This window comes from Halichoeres trimaculatus, unplaced genomic scaffold (assembly GCF_033239565.1).
Source record: "Halichoeres trimaculatus isolate MK-OKI-2021-1 unplaced genomic scaffold, fHalTri1.1 fHalTri1_scaffold_6, whole genome shotgun sequence".
Taxonomy (NCBI): Eukaryota; Metazoa; Chordata; class Actinopteri; order Labriformes; family Labridae; genus Halichoeres; species Halichoeres trimaculatus.
Genome location: NW_027437184.1, coordinates 21,750,694 through 21,776,822, shown reverse-complemented (window position 1 = coordinate 21,776,822; position 26,129 = coordinate 21,750,694). Strand labels below are relative to the sequence as shown.

Genomic DNA, 26,129 nt, shown 5'->3' with positions numbered 1-26,129 from the left:
TTGGAAGATTGTCCTTTGGACTTGTTCTTCAGGCTAAGCTAAGCTAAGCTAACCATCAAGAGCTGCCAGCTTAAGAACAAAACAGTCAGACATGAGAGTGAAGGCCAAAATGTCAAAACACTCGTTCAACATGTCCACTCGAAACAACGAGGAAACAAAAAGACAAATCAAAAGCGGAAAAGTGTGACTCTTGCTTTGTTCAGTGAGAACAGATAAAGAGATTGTCTGAAGGAGAACTCTGAGATAAGAGGCTGCCAACACAATACTATCACAGCTGAGACTGGTGCCCATTGTGCTTAGTTCAGGGAAACGTAGGCTGTTAAAGTGAAAAGGTGAGACATTAAGTCTAAGCTTAGTGATGTGTTTTCCTCCAATCTTATGCCTTCTATCTATAGCAGGTCCAATAAATACATGAAATAAATGAAATGTGCTCTCTCGTTTTCACAATACAGACACTAAGAGCCGGTTATACTTCAAAACGTCCCATAAATCTTTTATTGAATTTATTTTTCTTCAGCCACACCAACATTTAAAAACTTCACAGCAGTTCAAAACATTGTTACATGTAACAATCATATTAAATAAATCTGTCCTACACTTTGACGCAACATTCAAGTCAGTTTGAGTCCCCACCTGGCCATGTTATAATTTTAAGCTGTCCAAATTTAATTTTCCTTTTTTTTCGCATTGAAGAAATTTTATTACCCTGCCTGCACTTATTCACAAACCTGGCTCAATTTGTATTGGCAAATAATTTCAGCCTTTGAACACACCTGCTAAAAGAGATGAGTGAAGTTCACTGCAGTTCAAATAAAGTCATGAATCTGGCTTTAAGGTGCATCATATCAAGTAGTCATTGCAAATATTCTTTGATATTATTTGAATCAAGTTGTTTCAGCACAGACAGAGGTAAGCTAAGTGTGCATATTACAGTTGAGAGGCGTCTGAAAACAGTTCACTAATCTCTTTGTGACCTGTGTAATAAATGCCCTCGAATAGCAAGAGATCAACACTCAGGTCCCAATTCACTGGAATGTGTCTGAGTGAAAACAACATGAAAATGTTCGAGAGGCAGAAACTGGCAATAGAGAGACATCACAGACAAAAGGGAAAAACACATAAGAGACACTAAGAGGACTGCCACAGAAACAATACACAGAAAAAAAGAGTGAGATTTCAGGGAGATTTGTTCTTCTGCTACATTCTTCACACTTTAACTACACAGTTCTGACTGGAAAAATATCAACATTTACAAATCCAGTTCCCCCGTTCTTCTATTATGAAGAGTTCCCAAACAGAAAAACGTGAACCTTGACACACAGAGCACAACTTTTCAACAACTTCAGTGTCACTTGAGGCTGGATGTACGCACTTTGTCATATCAGTGCTCCTTAAAAAGCTTTCTTCATGTGGGTTTAAAAGGTTTTTTTGTGCTTTGAGCAGAGAAAATCCACAAATTTACACGGTGGTTATTTCCCTGTATCACACTCAGGATGGATGCTCGAATGACTTTTCAGAGTAAAACTGCTATGTTCAGTGTTAGTAAATAGGTGTTTGAGAAAATTAAAATATGTCTCAGGAATTTGACATGATATTATAATTACTGATCTGCAGCTAAAATGATATCAAATATCATAATTAAGGAGGAAAATTCTGCTGTATTTCAAATAAAGCTGCATGAGGTAACACATTAGCTAGATCAAAGCTAAAGGTAAACACATTTCCTAGCTGATGTACCTGTTAGCTAGGAAGTGGCAAAATTATAAACTTACTTTTTTTAACAAACAAATTGATGCAGTATAATATATTTTACATAATATATCAACGATTTGTTAATAGGGTCAACTACATATACATTGAGACACTGAACCAGCTATCCAATGCAGGTATCATGGAGTTTGTAGCTATTGCTAATTTGCAACAACTTTCCCTTAAAGGGCTTTTGAGAGAGAAAAAGATTAAAATGGAAGGTTAGATTATTCAAGGAAATGTATGTTAAATGCTGCAGGATAGAATCAAAACATATCTAGCAAGTCCCTATAGCTTAACATGATGATCAAAAAGCAGTGGTGTGATGCTAATACTTAGTATCATGTGATTGTAGCTAATGGGGCACGAAGTATGGCCCAGATGTTGCTCAGTACTTTCAGTATTTATCATCGTTTCAGATGCCAACTAATCAAGAAAGGATGAAAAAATACCAATACATCCCAACCTGCAGTATGGCATAAACACAATAGAAATGTCTTGTTTTGTTGTGTTGGCTTCCACTAGACAGAAGCTAATGCTAACTCTTAGCTGTTTCCTTGTTGAGCTGGCAAAAAGCTGAGAAAATATCCATGTTTAAGTTCATACATTGGGTACAAATATCGAAAGTAAAATTAGCATTTAGTCATTTTCTAGCTAGCAGTGAAATGAGCTAAAAAGAAGCTAATGCTAGCTTTAAATTAACTGTTGTGTTTCAAGCCGAAATGTCTGAGCTTGTTTTACCCTCTAGGTTCAGGTTACTTTATTTACTTTCCTTTACTATGTTTCCAGTGTCAAACAATTGATTTCTGGTGTTTTTATGATCTGCAACTCTGAGAAAGAAATATAAATATTCAAGCGCCCCACCCTGGGTGTGACAACGGAGGCCACCATGTTGATATGTTTAACAACCACATACATCCCACAGTTTGTACGGATCACATGACTGGAGACAGAATAAAGAACACAAGGATAGGGGAGAAGAAAATAGCTCTGATAGATTCAAAAATACTTCCTTATGTGTTAAGAATGCACTAACAGGTCTAAATCTATTTGACCAGAAGACAACATTATTGACTTTAAATTCATGTATTTTTACCAGACCAGTAGTCATGCTTCTAACATACTTACAGACACTCAGATACAATCATACAAAGTACGCAAACACGCACACACACACTCACTGAATCTGAAAAATAACATTATCATCAAAACTGCCATTTGAGTCCTAAAAACACGTTTTTAGATGAAAGATTTGTTTCTAAATCTTAACATGAACATGAATGAGAAAATAACCTCTATCTATATTTGAAGAAACAGTTTTGTTCTTTTTTTTTTACTACACGACGTGGCTAAGGAGCAAAAACTATCTGGTATTTCCTAAGAAGTTGTCACTTGCTGGTTTGTCATGTTGCAAAAACACTTACAGACACACACTGAGCTGTGAACTCGTCTGAGTGTGTTTGTGTGTAGTTTTTTTCTGCTTTGATTAAGTTGTGCATGCCTACACACGCACACACACATAGACTGCAGCTGCATGGCCTCTCCTGGTCCGCATCCTCTCAGCAGGAGAAAAGAGGAAAAGAGACAGAGAAGAGAGATAGATAGATAGATAGATAGATAGATAGATAGATAGATAGATAGATAGATAGATAGATAGATAGATAGATAGATAGATAGATTGATAGATAGATAGATAGATAGATTGATTGATTGATTGATTGATTGATTGATAGATTGATAGATAGATAGATAGATAGATAGATAGATAGATAGATAGAGAGAGAGAGAGAGAGAGAGAGAGAGCACTGGATTGACAGAAAATGAGACCCAGCAGTGTCCTCTATTTGTCCTTCAGGTCAGTGCTTACATCCACCTGTCCTTCACGTCAGCGTGTAGATTCTACGTCCCGCCGTTGTATGAGTAGTCTGCCTTGTTGTGCATCACCAGCTTATTGTCCACAAAGTAGAAGCTGTCAGACTGCGTCTCATATGGGTGCAGGATCATCTCTCTTACTGTAAAAACAAACAAATAACACTTCAGACAAAGCACGAGTTAACAACCTGAGCAATACTATACCCCACAGGTTATTTTAAATTGCTACTTTTTAGCTTCCAGGATGACCGACCAGGACTGTATTAATTTACTGCACGTCTAGGTCTCCATGACAACACCACACTGTCTGAAGAAGTTTAGTCACAAGAAAATAGATCTGTGTTTTTCTCTGCTGAAAACAACTTCTGTGATTAATTTTGTAGAGGTGGTGGACACTGGAGCCTAACTGACAGACAAAAAAGGACAGAAGAGCATAAGAAAGCTAAACAGGAGAGAAATGCACCCCGAGCTAAAGGCTAACACAGGAGCTAGGCTGTTTGATAATGTTCATTCCAACCCACAGTCAGCAGTTATTCTGCAGTGGTCTGTTCAAACTTGAGAGTCTATCAATAAAATGAAGAGTGAGGTTACATTAGCTCTGCTTGGTAGATGACTGGCAGGACAAAGCTAACCAGGATTTACTAACGTTACACATTACAGACATGTCTTAGAGCACCGGGCTGCCAGCTACGCTAAATATAAAGTAATGCTAAACTACTTTCAAACTGACAGTGTTTACTTAGTTGTAACGTTAGCCTACAGAGACGTCAGAGCACTGAGCTGACATGTAACCGGCTGCTACAACGTTTGCTTGATTTCACGTTTCAAACCGCAGCGCTACGTAAATGTACTGACACATATTTTACCTCGGCATGTTGTATCCAGTAAAAAGTTGTCTTGAACAAAAACAACTTTTTAGATCCAATCTCCATTTAATTCCAACACAAACACATGCCTTGCTAAAAGTAACGACAGTGTACATGAGACTCTGGGCCAGAAGGTGGCAAGAGAGTGCAATTAAAACAGATCCTCCTCATAGCATCTTTAAGGAGTTAAAAACATGGCAGTGAAATGGACCGTGAGGGTAAAAGTAGCTGAAGATACATTTTGTTTCAAAATGTTAGAATTTTCACAAGAGAATGATCCCTGATATTCCTGGTGTTGTAGTGAAAAAGTCATTTGTCAGTTCAGTTACAGTTCATTAGCATGTTGCTAGAAACAGCTGATCTGTGTCCTTTGGTGTGTCTGTGTGTCTGTGTGTGGACTTACTGCTGTCTTCTGACAGAGGAGGGAATTCATAGATGTGTTCACAGGTGTTCTTGCTGCTGGGCATGCAGAAACCAAACTCAAAATCAAAACTCTTCAGTAACTTCTCCCTGAAGTAATGCCGCTCGATCATCCTGAAGTTGTCAATCGGCATGTCTCCAACCGTGAACTCCACCCTGCAGGGACAAAGTGGGCAGACACACGGCAGAGAAAAGAATGAATGAATGATGAGTCAGAGACAGATAAAATCAGTGTTGGTAACGGCATCCTTGTTAATATAAATCACACTTACGTAGCTCCAACTTGCCGCAGTCGGAGGAAAGCAGGGGTGAACTGGTAACGGACAAATCTGCCTGCATTTGGGTCGATATCTCTCCTCCCACCCGCTTTGTCTAAGGTTCAGTTAAAAACACAGAATAAATGCAACACTCTTAGACAGATATACAAACCATTTTTCCTTGTGGTAGACTGAAAACAGACGTGTTCTGTCCTTTTGAGAACAAATGAAGGTTTGATACTAAAAACACAACTCATTGTAAAAAAAAACAGAACAAGAAACAGGATTGTGATCCATCAAGTATCTCAAAGGAAAGACATAAACAATCTGCACTTGAGAGGAAAATGTGTTTGATGTAGAAAGTTCATTCTGCTAAAGTTAACATGTTTGATAAATTCAAGGTTTTGGGATTTTTTCAATAAATCACAGATCCTTACTTAAAGCATTTGACCAGCTGTCACAGGGATAAGCTGCACTTTTTTATATTTATTTTTTGGGGGGTTTTATGCCTTTAATTGGATAGTATAGAGGACAGTGGATAGAGTAGGAAACAAGGTGAGATTTGGGACTGATGTGTGGGAAAGAGGTCACAGGCTGGATCTAAACCCAGGCCACTTGCACAAGGGCGAACCTCATGGAGCACAACCCAAAGCTCTAAGCCAAGGGTCTTCAACCTGCAGCTCTTTGGCTCCTTTGCAGTGGCTCCTTGTAGCTTTGAATAAAAGTCTAATTGAGTGAAGAAATTTTTATTTTTATTACAGAAAATATTGATGATTAATAAGATAAACTAAATGAAAATATGCTATAACATTCTGTTGAACTTATTTTTGTTTTAAAAAATTGTGTCTTTTTGCCTTTTTTAAAAAAAATAAATTTATTTAAATTTTTTGTCTTTATTTTCAAATTTAGGTATAAAATTGCAAATTTTTGAAATTTTGGCATTTTCTCTTTTTTTAATTTCTGCAATTTTTTGAAATATTTATTTAAAACCCTTTTTGGAAAAGATGCATTTTTAAAGAATAATCAAAATTCTTGAATTGCATTATAAAAGTATTTTGCAAATTAAGAATTTATGAAATTTTGTCTAATTTTTGAAATTTCTCTGTCTTTGCACATTTTTTCTTTTCTTTTTTTTAAAATGGCAAATTTTTAGAAATTTTCAAATTTTGGAAAATTTTCCAACTAATTCGAATTTTATAAAATTGAGCAAATTATAAAATTTATATCGCTAATTTTTCATTTTTTTGAATAATTGCAAATTTTTCACATTAAAAAACTTAAGACATCAATGTACAATTTAATAAACACAAAAATGCTTTTGGTTTTGATAACTTTTCACTAGATTTTTACTTTGTTTAGAATTTAATACATTTTTTTGTCTATTGTGGAGAAAAAGTAGATTTTGTGGCTCCTGAATTACTTTAACCCAGGTGAGCTGAGGCAAAAATGCTCCTTTGATAGTAAAGATTGCAGACCCCTGCTCTTGGCCATCTGCCCTCTGAGGGACACATTGCACTTCAGCCAGCTGTTAGCTTTCAGATTTCTCTTCTGAGTTGTCATCAGATTGTAAACAAATTGAAAGAATATTGATCATGATTTTCAGGTAAGTTTTTTTATTAAGTTTAATCCATGTTTTGATGATTGAATACTGTGTTATGACTAAAAACGAACACTGATATAAATAATAATTGCATATGTGGAGCAGTGCTCTGACTCGCCTGTAGATGGAGGTTTGGTGATTTCGAACAACACCGTCGCCGTCTCCATGTCTCTGATCTTGAACCTGGTGAAGTCGATGTTGTAAATGTTCTCGTCTGGGCTGCACAGATAATCTGAGGGAGAGGTACAGATAGGGAGGGGGAGTGTGAGAGAGAGAGCAAATTAATGACTGATCGATAAAACACATTTATGACACTTTATTTGACATTATCGTTACATCATAAAAGTATAACTGAATGGGGCTGGTATCAAACCTCAGTGTTTTTGAACTAAAATGTGTTCACTGAAAACAGGTATCAAAAGCAATGATTAGCATCAAGAAGAAACTATTTAGAGACTTTCTATTTTTTAAGTATTTTTTCATCAGGTAGTTCCTGATTTCAGCAATTATTCGATAAAACCCCAATTTCAGGCTATTTTGTCTTTTTTCACACACTGACCAATTCATCTGTAAAAAATGTTTTAAATTATTTTTGTAAAGGTTTATGAAGAAGTTTTTTTTGTTTGCTTAAAACACGGGGCTATTTTAGGTCAGTTTTCCATGTTCATCCAGAGTTTGTGCAAATGTGCCACAAAGCACCAGTTTGGTTGGTTGGATAACTTTCAGCTACGGTCAAATTAAAGTATGATGAACATTTGTAGCTTGACCAGATGATAAGAGTTGTTCTTTATATTAAAAGTGTCGGTGTTTTGACCCTTTCAGATTTTCTTTTCCTTCTCTTTGGACCTTCAAAGCTGGTAAAGTTGTGCCACAATCACACATTTATCCTCTACAATAACTGCAAAAGCAACATGAACTAAATGAAAACAGAAATAGAAAAAAAGAAAGATCAAAAGAGGGGCTAAACAAATTTGGAAAATAATCTAATTGGGATTTTTATCAATATTTACCAATATTGGGATTGCGAATCTTTCTATAGTACGACCAACACGATGAAGGATAGTGTTAACGTATGAACAACTCTTTCCTGTAGGCCAGGCCTACATTTTAAGATGAAATGAGATGAATTGATACATGAAATGATAGAAATAACATATCTTTATTTAACTTTTACAATCACAATTCACAGTAGAATATTAAGTGATTGATTTAACTTTAAGCCTTGTAGATGTGTAATATTTTCACCAAAAAACAGCAAATCAACTTTTGCTGGTTTAAGGAAGAATGAGTACAAGTAACTTTATTTCCTCCAGGTCTGTGTACATGACACTTTTGGGATTTTTAACAACTGAATTCTATAACATTGTGACTGTTTCAATTGGATTAAATATTCAGCACAAACCAAAAGGAGAAAGGCCACAATAGTCACAAACTTTACATAAGGCATAATTTCTAAGTTAAATAATGTGAAACTATTTTTGTCACAGAATACGTCACAGTTTCATGTCATCATACACACAATAAGAAATCCTGTCTCTCCAAACCAATTAAGATTATTTGCTTCCGTCTTTGTAAGACATCATTTAAATCCTTAAGCCATAGTTCCCATCTGTTTTAGAAAATATATAACAAAGAAATGTATTCCATGAAAATAAAGCAAATAAAAACAATGATAAACATGTTAAAGTGAGTTTTACATTATTACAAAGATTTATCTCTTATCAGCCATCAGTTTTACTGCAGTCACGAAGCTGTAAACTCATGTACCAGAGATAATCCAAAATTTACCACAATTATTTCCCACAATTAAACACAAAAATCACAGTCTGTGAGTAAACAATGTCAAACTTGTCTGCAGAGTGGAGCTAACTTCAGCAGAGCACCTTCACTCCTCCCTACATGTTAATGTCCACATGCTGGTACACACACCCCCAAGACAACATCTTCATTTTGAGGATCAAAACACTGCAAAACTGTGCTGCACTAAAAGATGCCAGCTGTCATTTGAGCTTATTTACTTGGTTGAACTTCAATTGAAGTGGCAGTTGTTAATAACAAGACCAACAGCCCCGCCTAGTGGCAAGTGGCTGCATTACAGCTTAGAAACACTACATGGCAGTATAAGGATAAAAATGATGAATTCCTGTAACTGACTGGTCATTCTGATGTGCACTGGGAACGGTTTAGTAAACATTACACCTCAATCATCTCAGTAAAGAGTTTTAAAGGAAAAAATAAACATCCAAAGTGAGCTTTGTAGCAATGAAAAATATTCAGACACTATAATTTCTGTTTACTAACAGATATTTAAAAATTTCAGGACAACTCTGTAAAGCTTCTTTAGACTGTTTTAAATAAATATTTAACCCAAATGTTAGAGGAAAAACATGTCAAGGAGTTATTAGATCACATCTGAAAGGCGCGCGCACACACACACACACACACACAGTAAGAAAGAGTTATTTTTATTCCTCTAATCCTTCCTGCCCTCTCCAGGCAGTGTCACTGCTTATTAGTGTTCTCCAGCACAGCAGACACTTCCTGCTTCCTGACTGATCTGATGATACCAATAACCATCAGGTGGAATGGCAACATCCCTCTTTTGTCATGTCACATCTCTCAGGATGAAAAAGAAAGTTACCCTTCTGCGTAACATGTTTCAGGGATTTAACCGTGGATCACAGCAGCCAAGAGGAGAAACAGAGAGACATATCATTTGATGCGTATAATTCTGAAGTTGTGTTGGCATGTGTTGCTGTTTGTTTTGAAGGACACATTCATTTCACAGCCAATGTGTCTGCTGAGTCTGATGACAGGATGCCAACCACATCGGTCAGCTCAGAGACAACAGTGCAAACGTCCAGACATGAATGTTGTTAAAGTGAGCAAGATAATTTACCAAGTAATGACTCAAACACTGTACAAATAGATGGATGACATGACGGCTTCCAAAAAGTGAAGAAACCTTCCCCTGCTGTTGGTTTCATCCACATTAGCAGAAAGCAAAGAGTGAAACTTCAGTGTTAATTATTACCCACACATAATCGCAGTGAGTAAAATTTCAGCAATAAAAGCAAGTGGGTAGACCTTTTTAGTCAGGAAAAGATTTTGCAGTGGAATAAGATGTATAACTTTGTCCACAAAGGGTGCTAAAATCAACACAAACATAAAAATTCCTCACAGGAAACCCTATACGCATAAAGATTATTAGTAGCTAGGAAGGCCCATAATTGATCTTTTGAGCCGAAACTAATTTGGAGCCAAAGTGAAAATATCAAAATTCTGAAATAACACAGACTCAACACTTAACTTCATTCAAATGCCTTTGAGCATGTGTTAATTAGACAGCTCCCAGGTTCAGCAGCATGTCTTATAAAGTTAAATGAAAACTTAAAAAATAAAGCACCCTTAAGGTTTTCTACAGTTGATGAAGTTTTCAAAAAATCCAGTGTAACTGAAATACAACTGGACTGAATTAAGTTTGTGCTGCCTTTTATAGGCATGTAATAAAACGGTGTTTAAGCCGACCTAAAGCGCAAACTTTTGAAAGCTGCGTCCAGAGTGGCATTTTCCCGAAACGCTATCGACGCCATTGCCTTGTAAACAGTTAGATGTCTTTTTCAGTAGAAACACTGATGTCACGCTCTGCGCAAATAACAGTACAACAGTTCCCTCGTTACAATCGTCGCGGACAACAATGTTGTACTTGTGTTGCTAAAGCTGCTAAATCTGCTGACTGTATTTAAAAAAAATGTGCATCTGTTGCTCTGTTTCTGCACTTAGTATTAGCCCGTACACCAGATGATCAACCCAACTTTACTTCAGTGGAGATATACCAAAAGTGACTTCTGGACGAGACAGTTATAGCGCCTCCTATAGGCCTGACATGCTTACTATATTACGTAAACCCTTTTTTTTCACTTTTTTTTGATAAAATGTTGTTGTATAAATGGGGTTTGAGTTTGAGCGATATTATTAGCAACCTTGTTTCAAGTGATTAACAGTCACGTCTGAAGGGACTGCCCCCAACAGTGCTGCTGCGTATGTTTTTATAACATTATCAGGCTCACAGTAACGTTACCAGTAGTTGTGAGTTGTAAAAGACTGGGATGTTTATTACAATTTCAGGAGAGTCTGCTGCTTCAACTCACCTTGGAAACATATATCTGGGAGCATTTCTACTCGGCAAAACCTTTTCCATCTAGGCTGTGTGTGTATGTGTGTGTGTGTGTGTGTGTGTGTGAGAGAGAGAGAGAGAGAGAGAGAGAGAGCACTGCATGCACAGCTTTGACTGCTGATTGGCTGTTACCTGAGCCTTGGCTCTGTTTATATCCAATCATATGGTACTGTGGGTGGGAGAATGCTGGAGACCAAGTAGTGACTGCACAAAGATCGGACCAAAAAAAGGGCCGATGTGGATATGCCTCAAAATGCCAAATATCAGGGCAGATAATCAGTCTATCCCTTAAACAAATGATAATTTGTGTTGATCTCAGAGAACAGACAACCACAGGGACGTTAAAACCTTTGACAAAGGTTGAGACATGTTTCAGTTATTTACAGATGGTACAACCAAATTTCTAGAATAGAAAAAATATTCAGTTATGTACATGTTAAAGTGTTTTAGTATTTAGTACCAAATATTTGCAGATATAACATGTAAATGAGATATGGGTCAGGAGCATTTTGCGTTAAAGCATGTGGAGGCTTTCCCTTGGTGTTACAGTTTCCTGCAGCCTGCGCTTTTTGCTTCCTGAATGGTGTTTATTTCCACTTCAATCCCCTCCCTGGGGGATAATCCATAACCCTTTCTGCATGTTATTTTTCATTTAATGTATTCATGGAACATCCCCAGAAGCAGCAGCATACCCTAAAGTCACAGCATGTTGTCAACTCTGTTTACTGTACGAGGTGAGCGCCTAACACACATAATCTGATTCCTTGTGACACTGTGATGCCTTTGCTCTCCGTCAGTCTGGAAGCTGAGGTTGTGTCTCTTAAACACATCAGCCATGCATACCATGCTCCATTTACTGCCTTTTGTAACACTTAAATATACGCGTGTGCATGTGTGACACACTGGACCACAGCTGGTGTGGTGTGTGTCATTTTGCTAGCCTCATGCTAACAGTAACCTCAGAGCTTAATGAGGTCCCAGGAGGACAATAAGAGTGAGAATAAGAGAGTTTGGTGAGTGTGTGTGTAAGGGGGGGGTCTCACAAATCCTGAGGTGTTGATAGTAAATTTAACAATCTATAACCTTGGGGTTCACACAGCCATCTGAGATTAACCTGCTGCTAGATGCTAATGAAGCTACAGACTCCAGTTTATCACTGTCACATCTCCCTCTGTGATCGTACACAGGACGGGCTTCCTGTGTGTGTATGTGTGTGAATGTGTGTGTCGATCAAAGTGTGAGAGACATGTTTGTGGTCACCTCAGGTAAAGCTGAATTATGCAACACGCTGATATAACATCTGAGAGTGTGAAGTGAAAACAGGAAACTCTTACTTATAGCGCTAAAAACCTCAAGACAGTCTAATTGTGGTATCAGGCAACAAGATCGATACATTTTTTTAAAGTTGAATAATCTCGTGGTGAAAAACAAAACAAGTACAGTGTTGGTGTGTTGGTTAAGTGTAGTTGGGGTGTAAAGCTTAGATCTGTCCAATAAACAATCTTTAGTTTTTCACAATAAAATGATTTTATATTCCTGTTCAAAAGTTTTCATGGTGTTGGCTAAGTTTGTAAAGCACTGGTGTGATTTTGTTTGCGACATTCATCTTTCTAACTACTGTACCATACTGTATCCCATCAGCTGTCCTATCAAAAAAAGTGCAAAAAGCCCTCCCCAAAAATCTTGATTTTTTTTTTATTTCCCAGCTGCAGAAACAACATTCTATTTAAAGGACACATAGACAACAACTACTGTAACTTGTAACAGTAATTCAATTGAGTGATTTTTTTTCTAAAATATCAGTTTGCATTTGCTGATTCTGCGTTTTTCATTAGTTTTAATCAGTAGTGGGGGTGGGGATATTCGTCACTCGTGCCCAGAATTGATCCGGCCCTGCTTAAGCACAGGCATAATTGGAGCTGTTGTTCAGATAATTACTTCGTTGATGACTCACAAAACAAAGCATTGGACTGATGAAACAGGGATCCACGTGGGGATGTATTTGTCAATAAAGTTTGAACTTAAATTCAGACAATACAGAGATAATTAAGTCTCACAAAACACGTAACGTGTGTTTGGAGAAGGAGAGGTCTTTGTGAAAAGTTCCTCACTTCAACTTCTATAAACACAGAAGTAAGAAAATCAAACTACAGGCAAATGAAGTGAGCAGAAAAGAGTATGAGGCAGGGAAATCTCTCAGCTGTGTTGTGAATGTGACTCCATCGGTACCATAGTTGCAGCTTGTCGACATCAGAGTAATAATGGCATACAGGGACAGATGCATTTCATTCCTTATCAAAAAGATATCAAAAAGTATAATGTTTGTTTTACCCATCTTTCAGCTGACATCCTTCAGTCCTGCATCATCACAACCCGACTCCACAGTCCACAGGGCAGCGTATACCGAACCATATGACCTAGATTTATCCAAAATAAACAGCTCTGGGCTTGTTTTAGCAGTTCACCCAGATAACTGGCAGGACAGATCTGAGAGACCCTGTGGTGGGGTAATTTCACATCACAAATAGAAAATCTAAAAATGCTCTACTGTTGTCTGACAGGATTCACTTCAATTATTGAGAGCAGCAGTTAACTAAATGTAACAACCTCCCTGGGTTATTATCTTTTGACGCTGACCACAAAAATCATAACTATGAAAACTACTAAAATTTGTCAAAGCAACAGCCAATTTTAAACACTGCGTACAAGATGTCCTTTAGCCTCAGTTCTTTTGAGAGTGAACTGAATTAACTTAAACTAGCAAATGTTAGCATGTTTGATGTTTGAAACCACTTTTTTCAGACGGATACCAGTACGAGTACTCCCTCTTGAATACTCACCGATATCAGTAACAATACTACTAGGACGTTTGATGCATAAAACTTCAGTTCACACAGTGACAGATCGTTTTGAACAAAGACAGCACAGTCACTCTGCCATTAAGCCCAAAATAAAAAAAAAACAACTTATGAGTTTATGACTTTTTTTTAAATGAACAAAAGTGCAAAATAAAACTAACAACTTTCTGAGTTTGAGTATTTTCCTTTTTAAATAAACTGAAGTGCAAAATAAAACAGTTTCACTGTTAAGTCTCCCTGGTTTATTTGTGTTGTGGTGTTAAACTGCAGCAATTAGCGGCAACTACTGGCGAGGAGGACATACTTGACGCAAGATTTTTTTGCCTTATATATCAGCTTCTGGTATCGCCAGCCTTCACGAGTACCAATACCTTGAAAAAAGGCTGGTATTGGCCCAAAACCTGATACCAATACTGGTACTTGCCCATCCCTGCACGTTTACACACAGAGAGCTAACATAGCAATCATTACACCTGCCAGAAATAAGCACGTACACATCGTTAGCTAGCATGTTGATTTAACCTTTATACTCAAAGCACCTCTATGACTACACATGATAAACTTTCTTTGGGAAGAAGCATTACTACCAAATGAAGAGATGAATCAAAACAGGCATCACCTGTTTCAAAACTATCACAGCAGTGAGAGGTTTGACATTACAGCATGAAAACGTTGGTGCGTTAAGAGGCGTATGTGTTTATCTGCTCTGGTGCAGTGATTAACACACCTTTGTCAGGTGTGATTCAGCCATAGGTTATTTCTGTCACCTGGCATGACATGAACAACTCAATTTATCCTTCACGAGCCATAAGCTTCCCTTCAGGTCAGGGAGTGCATCTCTGCTGTAGCTCCTGTCCTGCCTGGCATCTGGCATCGAACCCTCTGTCCTATTAAAAAGGAAACCAAGCATTTTGTCCATCGCTCACCTCTCAGCTGAGGTAAAGACATCAGGTAACAGGTTAAATCAAAGGGAACGTGGAGCAACTTATGGTTAAAAATGGTTTCATTCCAGATATGAGGGTCTATCATGGACACACATCTATAAGCCAGCCCCATATTTGACTTTATTTTGGAGTTTTTGATCCATAGTAGAAAACCGCCACAAGAAACATTCCCCAGCACCTTCTCTGTGAAGATGCAACACTTGCTGTCCTGCACTCGCACCCTCCTCCCCAAGGTTGAGATCACAGTCCAGTCTAGGTTTGTCATGATCTGTGTCAGATGATGGCTTCAACGACCTAAATCAACATGGATATTAGAGGCATCACTGGGCCCAAACAACATGACCTCTGTCTTTTATTATAAAAATGTAACGTTGTTTCTTATCCTGTGATTATTTTCCAAATTCCAAGTTAAGTTATGGTTCAAAACAAATTTCAGGGTATATACTATATAAACCTAAAATTAGTTCACAGTAATGCCATTGTGGCTCTCATTTATCAATCCTGTGTGGGAATTGGTGCAGATCTGGGTGTAAAAATGAGCTTACGACAAGGTCCATGTGTAATTTGTGAAACGTGCTTCCCAGGGCAAATCACGGCATACACCTGATCAGGTATTGATAAATGTGGCGGCTGGAAACAATCCCAATTCAAATAACACGCTCCTATTATAATATTCAAGGTTCAGCCGGCCGAACCCACAGAATTTACGACATGAACAGACGCATTACGAGGAAAAGGAGACCTCTCTGTGCTGGAGATCATCACCATAGCAACCAAGGTAGAGAAACGACGCTGTGTTGTTTGGAAAAGTGGCGTTAAAGAGAGTGAGGAAAACTTGTCTTCAAAGAAATTACTGCAGCAGTCAAACATTTAATTTACACATCCTTCATTTATTGATGAATTAATCCCTGATATTTGACTATCAGAAGCTACAATATTATTAATTGTTTCTGTTCAGGTCCAGAAATTTGGAAAGCTCACTTTTAAAGATGTGTTTGACCTCTGAGAGACGCTGCAGACTCCAGCCTAAACCTGAACCTGTGTCAGACTTAGAGGGAGTGGAGATCCTACCAGGTCTGCGTCAGTTTCTTGCAGAAGTGTCAGATGGACAGACCAACCTGCACCATGTCAGGTGCGGATAATAAAACATTTTCAACACTGCAAACTAGTTCACCTAAAAACTGATTTCATTAACTTAATTTGTGGTCGTTTTGGTGCCTGGCTCAGATGTGTGTCGCTTGTGCCCAATTGTGCACCGGTAGACTGAAGTTTTATGGTATTTATACTACAAAATGAGCTGATTGGTTGTGATCCCATGTAAATGAACAGAGCGTACACCCGTTTTTGGGTTGTACAAACGTTTGATAAATAAGGGCCTCTGTGTCTGTAGTGAAGTTTTGGGGCCTTATGATGGCGACTGCCATACTGCTGACTCTTAATATACCAGCCTGGTACTAGTCGACCTAGCATGAGGTTTTAGCCTCTTTGCTAACAGCAAAGCACTGCATGCAGCTCCAAGTAGCCACACAGAGCTGCTGGTGTATCTTTAAGTCTAGTTTTCTGGAACAAAAGCTGCATGTTTCAGAAAGATAGCCATGTACTTTGCTGTACTTTGGCCTTCAAAAACATATGGGAGGGGCAGTACTGTTATAACAGTCAACACCTCCCAGATCTTACATTTATCAGTTTTACATAAACAATCCTGCAAAGCTCTTCCACGTTTTGACACAAAACTGTAATAAAATCTTTAAAAGTGTCTGAAAAACTTCACTTTGATTAGATTATATGATAAAGTATAATGTCACTACACTGGAGCTTGGTGTATTACTGAAATGGCAGAAGTGTTTTGTGTCTGTTAAGTAGAAAAAAAGGACATTTAGTTTGAGAGTTTCGTTGTCTACTTCCAGTTCAACACAAAACAAACCTTTTCCTCCCCTGAGCACTCTGTGAACTAAGATAAATCTCAAAAGGCACGCAGAGGGAATGACGCATCCTTTGCTTCTTTACTGACCTGAATTTGCCCGCTGATGACCAAAGCATGAGCATGACAAAAGGGCTATGATAAAACAAGAAATGGGGACAGCTTCCAAAATCAGTCGTAAAAAGAAAAATATGAGCCAGATATGGACACGAGGGGCGAAGGAAAGCCTGGGATTTTGTTGGTGGATGTGCAGTTAGAAATCACTCCTATATACACATGACAAAAAAATCTAAGCAGGAAAATAAAACTAAAAAATTAGTCTGAAAGTTCAACAGGTTTTTTGTTTGTCTACCTAAATATTTAATCTATCACTGTCTTTTTATAAGCCTCTCCCTTTAACTTCACATTGCAGAGTATTTAGCTGCATCTCATCTTCACCAACACACTGCTTAAAACAAAACTGTGGGCCTGAGTGGGTTATTTGAGCTCTGGAGGCTTGAAAGACCTTGTGGGTTGTCAAACGGTTCATTCTCACAGTTCATCATACTGTTGTTTTGCTTTCACACCAGAGATGTAACAGTTTCACACAGTCTGGTTTGTACTCTGTCTGTCACAAAAATACAACTGTGGTCTTGAAAGAGTCTCAGGAAACGTTGCTCAAAGCTGCGAAACTGCTTCAGTGAGTATTACGGTCAGTGACTGTGTATAAAAAGAATCTCAGATGGACTGAATGTTGTCTGATACAGACCACAGCTTTCAGGTTATCTCTTTGAAAACCTAAAACAGGACAGATGTTCTGCAGCAGAGGTTTTAAAGCTGGTCACGTTTTTTTTAATTTACATACTTGTAGCTGCTGAAATACCGGCTACATGGCTGGTCTGTCAGGTCGAAGGTAACATGCAGCCATCTTATTTTTGCCAGGCGAGCTGTGACACATCAGTGAAGAGATGTTCAAGCAGGACAGGAAGTTGTGACCAGAAACTACCCAAAATCACCCAGTGACTTTCAAAATAAAACAAACTGTGGCAAAATCAGTTCGTATTTAGCTTGACTACGGCAACAAACTGACATAATGAGCAGAACCAGACCAGAAGCCAACAGGTTTGAGGTTTTACAGCCCAGCATGAATGAAGAGAGACTTATCAACGGACTGCTAAGCGTGGGAGCTTCTAAGTCTCGTGACTCCAGCTGTTTGTCATGCAACTTGCTGGACTGAACATGCAGCTGGTGTGAGTGACAACTGCAGTCCACAAGCAACAGAGCAGAGCTGGACTGCAGACTTATCTTGTGTATTTGAGATTTGAGGTTGAACTGGGATGTTGTTGTTCATCGTTAGATCATCAGTTTTAATAAATCGCTGCACTATCCTGAATTAATATTTTCATTATGCTCTAGAGATAACATTTGTCCTTCTAACTGTCCTCAGCTTGAACTCAGGCCATGTCCACGCATAGCCGAGTATTTGGGAAACCTCGTGTATTTCTACATATTTAGGCCTGTTGTTCACACAAACCACAGTTTCACATGATGGACAACAATGTTTTCTGAAAACTCCAGCCAAAGCGAAGATTTTGGAAAACTCTGGTTTCAGGATTTCGTGCAGACGCCAGGAAACAGATTTTTTTTGTTCTCAAACATCACAGCTGAATGACGGAGCTGATTCTGACTGGCTGGCACAGGTTTTCTGTCAGAAAAACGCTACCAATTATGGGTTTGGCATGCTTCAAGCAACACTCACCGGCGTTACCATTTTAATCATTCAGACAGTGACTATCTTCAGAAAAAATATGACATAATGACATTCTTGATCAAAAAGGTCAAAAAGCCACTATTCAGTGCTAAAACTTGGACCTAAAGATACTATGAGGAGGATCTGTTTTAACTGCACTTCCTTGCCACCTTGTGGCCGGGAGTCTCCGCACACTGTTGTAAATTACTTTTAGTGAGTTGTGTGTTTGTTTTGGAATTAAAAGGAGATTGGATTGAAACAAATTTTCTTTGTTCAAGACAAGATTTTACTGGATTCAACCTGCTGAGGAAAGGGACCTAACAATACAGTTACGTAGCGCTACGGTTTGAAATGTGACATTAAGCAGACATTGTAGTAGCCCGCTATATGTTAGTGACATCGGCAGCCCAGTGCTCTGTAGGCTAACATGACAACAAGTAAACGCTGTCAGTTTGTAGTTTAGTAGCTGTTCATATTTAGCACAGCTGGCAGTCTGGTGCTCTAAGACATATCTGTAATGTGAAACATCAGTAAATCCTGGTTAGCTATGTCCTGCCAGTCATCTACCAATCAGAGCTAACGTAACCTCACTCTTCATTTATTGATAGATTTGCAAGTTTGAACAGACCACTGCAGAATAACTGCTGACTGTGGGTTGGAATGAACATTATCACAAACAGTTTAGCTTGTGTGTTACAGAGCGATACAGCCTGAGCTAAAGGCTAATTAGCCTTTAGCTCGAGCTGTATCTCTCCTGTTCATCTTTCTTCTGCTCTTCTGTCCTTTTTCTGTCTGACAGTTTGGCTCCTGTGTCCACCATCACTACAAAATTAGTTATAGGAATTATTTTCAGCCGAGAAAAACACAGATCTCTGTGTTTTATCTCTTCTCACAACTAAACTTTGTCAGACGGCGTGGTGTTGTCATAGAGACCTAGACGTGCCGTAACTCAATCTGGTACTGGATGACCCGAACTGGAAGCTAAGAAGTAGCATTTTGAAATAACCTGTAACCAGCAACATTGGTGCTGATAATCTCATTTTGAAGTGTGGGTTACAATCAGGCATATATCTAGAAGGGAAACTTTTTCAAGATCACTTTCAAACTCCTCACAGCCCCTTTAAGGTGAGATAGTGATGCCATTTCACATCCTGATTCATACACTGCTTTTCTTATAACTTTTTACTGAGGCTCAACCAAAGACTCTGGAGGTTGTTCACATCATCTCTGCATCCACTTTTTTTAATTGTCCTTTTTTTGTCTTATTCTATCGGATCTTTTCCACTGTTATTGCACGCATTAGAATAAAACCAAAATCAAGATAACACTCAAAAATGTTTTTTGATGGTTGGCAAAAACTTACTTTCTCTGATATGGCAGAATAATCAACTTTGTCATTCATCTCTAAATGAAACAGCGTTCACACGCTAAAACAAACTGTCAGCTGAACATAAACGAGTGTCTGTGTGGAAGCCTCTCAGGCTGCAATGAGCCCCACTCCGACTCCACAGATTAAGACTCAGTTAAGAGCATAAGTTTGGATCAGATCAGTCAATTTAGCAGAAGGCTCACTCTGTTTCAGTAAATCTTTTTCAGACTCTGCAGATTTGATTACCAGATGGAGCAATGAGTGATTCCCGGCGACTTTAAAGTCACTTTTCTCAGAAAGTTTTCTCTCCTGTGAGACATCTGTGCTGCAAACAACCACCACTGAAGGAAAGTGTTGGGCTCAGGAGGGTTGTCAAGCCTGTCAGAGATGTGTTAAGTGCTGTTGGCGATGTATCATGCCACTAAGAAAGGAGATCAATTTCAGCCTCTTGAGAATGTGCAGCAGCAGAGAGACCAGTCACGAAACAACAGTGGGGCTTCAGCGGGTCCTCAAAAGAGGTCTTAGGTTGTTTCCTGCTTCGTTTGACACCCCTTCATGTGAGCGCCTAGGTGTCCATTTCCATGTGTAGAAGTAAGACACTATCCGTCAGACACAGAGTGGAATCAAGGAAAGTAGAGGAGGAAGTGTGGGGGAAGAGAGACACGCAGGCTCAGCTGCCTGTAACCGCAGGGAGATGCTTCACGTTGCTGTAGTGATTCCAGCATGTATCTACGTTACTGTGGTGATTCACACGTGCCTCCTCCTTCTCCTTCCTGCGATGATGCTGAGAGGTAGGAAAATGAGAGTTTCCTCGACTATAATAAGGTTCAGTGCAGGAGACATTTATCTCAGTGCTTGTGTTCAGCTGGACAAAGATCCACACAAAGACTAATTCAGTCACACCTTCACCAGCAGCAGACTTAAACAGACAACACTGATCAAATGAACCCTTCTAAAGAGTAAATGTCCATTAGAAAGCTGGTCTTAGCACTGCTGCAGAAAGAGCTGTGAGAAAAACAGCTTGGTAACTTTAAAATGTCCTACATATACATGATTATACATATCAGTGTTGCTATATTTGTAATATTTTCTTCTTACAGCTGGGCAGTTTTTTCCTTTGGCTCTTCAGGATTTCAGTGTATGCAGGACGCTCTTTACACTTTAAACCTTTCAGCCTGGCTCACCTCTAAGACTTATTCTTCTCTGTTTCATTTCAGAGCTCTCTCTTCTCCCGCATAAAAATAATTTTCTAACATAAATTTGTTGATGATGCCTCTGGTAACAGATGCTTCTCTGTAATAAGGTGTAGTCAGGAATCAGCGTAAAGCAACTTATTTGCTTTGTTACATCCTCTCAAGTAATACCTGTTCAGTCTAGTGAGTCTCAGTTCAGCTGTAGTTAGTAAATTACACAGAGGCTTTACTCTTTATGACTTCAGAGGTGTGAACTTGTAAAAGATATTGATATTCTTGTGGTTTATTAGCAATAGACAAAACTTCAGTTTGGATTTGGCGCATAAAATAATAATTGGACAGGCTCTACATGCTTCAACATCTATCAAACCAAAACAGTTTGGTGCTGGTACGTGTAATTTTATGGCCCAACTGATGAGTGATCTAATCACTACAACACTGAAGCATGAAACATGAGTCTTCCCATGCTGAAAACCAGGACCCCAAGTAAAGGTTCACATATTTCTATGCACGGGGAGAGCAGTACAATAATACAAACAAAAATGTGACAGGACACTTTTTTGTAGAATTATAACTTGTTTAGGTTATTTAAGTGTGAAACCAACTTAACATTTCTGTAGAACTCCCACCAGCATCAACTTTCTTTTTTCCTTTTCTTTTTTGTGGCTAAAGCCAAGGTAAATGAAGGTTGAAGCGTGGATTGGTTTGGTGAAGAAGGATGTGGAGGCTTCACTTTCTGGGTTTCAGACTATAGTTAGAAACTCCTTTTTTTAAATGGTTGGAGGTACTTGACACATTGGTTGCTAGGCGCTGCCCTGTTGGCTATGGTTGCCTTTTGCAGCAGCTCTCTCTTCTTGTAATTTTTTTCGTCTCTTTTTCGTAATCTTTGTATTTGGAGTGGATCATTACTTTATATGGCTCATTCGTTGGTCATGGACACCAAACTTTTTGTGTCTTTAGTGATATTTTTACTACTTTTTCTCCAGTGTTTGTCTGGAGATCCTACATGTAACCATGGCTGCATTGATTACATGTGAACTCAGCTGTTAGCAGCCTGTAGCATGTCAATGCTAACTGGCGCAAGGCCTGATGTCTTCCCACAAGGTGAGGAGAAGGAGGTGAGGACGACGTGCTGGTTCTCAGGTGTGAGCTAAGAAGTGACGACATGGACCTGTCCTTCCATCGAGCGAGCTAGCTGTGCTAACCCAGCAACTGAGGGAATACCAGAAGGCAGAGTAGCATCATGCTATTCACAGACATGGCTAACGGAGCTAACATCAGACACCAACGCCACATTGGAAGAACTTCACCTGCTGTGAGCAGACAGGATCCAGGAGACAGAGATGGAGCATGACTGAAGAAGCTCAGTCCTGGACCCTGTGGAGGTGGAGGCTGGCTGAACTGGAGAATGATGGACAAGCTGTCATCATCTATTTTCTTATGGACCTTTTTGCACTTTCTATACACTTTCTTACTTTTGTTTTCTCGATTGCTGCTGTGACTTCAATTTTGTTGTACTTTGTTGCAGTGACAATAAAGTTCTATTCTATTCTATTCTATTCTATTCTATTCTATTCTATTCTATTCTATTCTATTATGTTACTGCATGTCGGAGCATTCCGGCTCATGTCATCACCAAATACTCAATCCAGTATTTCTTTTTTTTATTTTCTTATTTTTTACAGACCAGCTCCTGTTTGGCATCACTGCCACTGTCTGAATCCGTCTCCAAGTTGTCTCTGCATACACGACTTGTTGATCTGAGTGCACAGGTGACAGACTAGTGTTTGAGTTTTAATTTTTGTTAGTGGGAGAGATGCAAGGCAGGGTGAAGAAGAACTGTCAATGTCAAGAGAAACAGGTGAACTGTTGGCTCCACAGAAAAAAAAAAAAAGTTATTTTAATGCAACACAGACATATGTCTTAGCCTCGCTCTGGTTTGAAAATATGCCACTATATCTTAAAAACTTGATATATTGCTTAGTCCTATGTGATGTGGATCAGTAAAATTGATACAAACGTACTTAAAAAAGCCTAAAATATCCCTTTAATCTCCAGCTCCTCAAGAGACTAGTTCAAGGCCATTACAAAAAAGTAGCAGACGGAGACATACAGGATGATCCTGGAGCTCCTTGCCATATAATAACAGTGTTTACCCCACTGAACAAACGAGACCTAAGTTCTTATTGTAACTCAAACTGTCTGTATCCTTCAGCTGCATGAAAACTATAGAAAGCCAAGGAAAGCAGGAGACTGAAAACAGAAATTGAGAGAAGTATGAGTGTGCTGTAATGGCGAGGTCGTGTTAGCTAAACAGGTATATAACCGACGAAGGACGCACTGTGTGAGTTAAGATGACCAAACACTTTCTAAAATAGCTGGGAGAAAATCCGTCACAGCGTATGCATATAACCACACTCAGTAACGCCCAATGTAACCGTGTTGTGTAAGTGAGGTATTATGCCGACCTTTAAATAGTCAAATGCCCTGCTGGCCACCTGTTAGCTAACTACTGAGGTGAGGGGGAGATGGCCGTAGGTGTTCCTGGACTTACGTGGTGCTATCTATCCATGTGTTTCTCTATAAGAAGCTTGATTTAGAAATGATTGAAGATCTAATGCATTTTAAAAAAAAGCAGCTAGATGAAGTAATATCCTCTGTGATCAGCGGCTTGTTCACGTCACAATAATAAACAGAGGAGTGGTCATTAAAATGTGGCCAAAAAGACCTTTTACAATCATTAATTGTTTGTTTGCAACTGAAATCGTAGCTGCATTTGTGTTTAAAGAGTGTGTCTGCCATTTCTGAACAAGATTTATACGCAACAATAAATGAGGTGCAAATAAAATGTTCTGATATTACTCTCATCTTCTGAGTGAAAGCAAAGCAGCACTGAAAAAACACCAACATTTGGAAAATCGAATCCCTAATTATTCGTCTTCTTCACTGTTCACTTTTCAGCTTTGGTTACGCATACAAAATAAATAACTGCTACTTTTTATGACACGGCTTTACAGATTTCACTAAACAATGTCCTAATTTTCTCACACACAATGATGCATTGCAATAACTTGGGACCCGAGACATTTATTTACCTTTACTTGAGTTTTAACAAAGCTCAGACCACAACTCACAGACCTCCTTGGAAACTGATGGAAATAACTCTCTCCTTTAAGCTAATTATGAACCCAATAAAAGGATGAAGGATGACCCTGCTCCTCATCATCAAGCGTCCTCAGGTCAGATAAAACCATCCAAAGGTAAAGACATGAATCTCATTACACCATCGAGTTTAGGAAGTCACTTTGTGGCTCTTTGCTGAACGGAACCTTCTCATAGCCCTGGTTGGCTGTGACCCCTCACAGGTCACACAACGCCAATAAAGCAGCTTCATGGCGCACGTGTAGACAAGGTGGACACTTTCCAAAGAGAGGGGGTCTATGTTGCCTCATCATACTGTGTCAGAATGGGGCCTGTATACATTACATAAACACGGGGACACGGTAATGACGTGAATCATGACTCATCCAGCAGCTGTGGTGTTTGCTCTGCTTTTATCTGAACTTACTTTCTGTGATCTTCTGCAAGCCCAGTACATCCTCCGGAGTGATCACCGCGCTGGCGAGCAGGTCCTCCTCCGTGGTCACAGGGACTCCCACGTCGGCCGAGCTGCAGCCCTTTTTCACCTTCATCGCTGCCGTTTGCGTCGGACTGCCGTTGCTGGTGCTGTCTGCGCCTCCGGTGTCTCTGGCCGGATTATTACCGGCAGGCTTCTTAGCGCTCGATGGGTCCTGGCTGCTGCCTCTGCTGGTACAAGAATAGCTCATTCTCTGCTCCTCCTCCTCCCCCTTTCCAAACCCAGGGCACTAAGATACTAAATAGTTGCCTCCCTCTCCTCCCTCCCTCCCTTCCTCGCCGAAGGATGCACAGTTGCTGTCTGTTATCCCGTGCTTAATTCAAATCCGCTTCGTCTTTGCGAGGCTGCAGTCTGTCTCCGCTTGCGAGGTTGCATGCAAACGTTACGGGCTACTGTTGGCAGAGCGCGAGATGCGCAGAGAGGGCTCGTTATGGGTACTTCCTTGCGCAGAAGCTCGCGCGGACGTAATTGCTGTTGTGTCAGGTGAAGCTGGAAGTCTGTAGGCTGGAGGAAATAATGCGCTGGGTTTGAAAACCGTGGACGGGCAGCAGATGGCTGTCTCAGTCTGAGAGGAGGGGGGAGTGTCTCAACGGAAAGCAGACGCCCCCAGCAGCGTCCTGAAAGCGTCTGGTGCCTTTGCGATCAATCAGAACAACGGAGTATAGCGCGCGCCAATCCAGATGAGACAACAGAGTAAACATTTGAACCCACGTCTGACTTGGTAGCATGGCTGTTTATTTTAACAAAGCAAAAATCTCCATCAAATATCACCTGTGATCCAGGAAAGTAATCATCATTATCAACAATGACAACAACAACAATAGCATCAATAATAATAATATAATAATAATAGTAATAATAATAATAATAATAATGATAATAATAATAATAATAATAATAATAATAATAATAATAATAATAATAATAATAATAATGATAATGATAATAATGATAATAATAATGATAATAATAATAATAATAAGAATAAGAATAATAATAATAATAATAATGATAATAATGAAAATAATAATAATAATAATAATAATAATAATAGTAATAATAATAATAATAATAATAATAATAATAATAATAATAATAATAAATCTCCTTGCAGGTGAAACAATTATTATTATTATTATTATGTTTTTTTTAATTTATCTTTTATACATTTCAGTGGGTTCCCCTCATGTGGGAGGTCACCATCTTGCCCCACTATGTCTCTACAATAGCACAGAAGTGACAAACTATTGTATAGTGAGTGGCTGTGTTAAATGCAGCAGTTGAGAGACCACCAAGACAGTGGTTGTTGTTTGCAATGAATAGAATAGAATAGAATAGAATAGAATAGAATAGAATAGAATAGAATAGAATGTACTTACCCAGTTCCCGAAGGGAAATTCAGTAAACCTGTAAATTCAAGTGGAAGATCACACTTCAGCTCATACATCAGAGGAGTTTCTTCTACACTGCAAATACACACTGAACTTTATTTAGAATATTAGCATACTATACCCAACATACAGCACACACTGTCATG

At 38.9% G+C, this 26,129-nt stretch overlaps 1 protein-coding gene across 1 annotated transcript; it reads right to left on the bottom strand.

Moving 5' to 3' along the window:
* Positions 1-485: 485 nt before the first annotated feature.
* On the bottom strand, positions 486-25,185 carry unc119a2 (unc-119 lipid binding chaperone a2). Its single transcript, XM_074673081.1, has 5 exons — positions 24,524-25,185; positions 6,883-6,996; positions 5,180-5,279; positions 4,891-5,063; positions 486-3,761 (listed from the first exon to the last, which is right to left on the bottom strand). The coding sequence occupies exons 1-5, from the start codon at positions 24,780-24,782 to the stop codon at positions 3,649-3,651; spliced, it is 759 nt and encodes a 252-aa protein (XP_074529182.1). The 5' UTR covers positions 24,783-25,185; the 3' UTR covers positions 486-3,648.
* Positions 25,186-26,129: the final 944 nt, after the last annotated feature.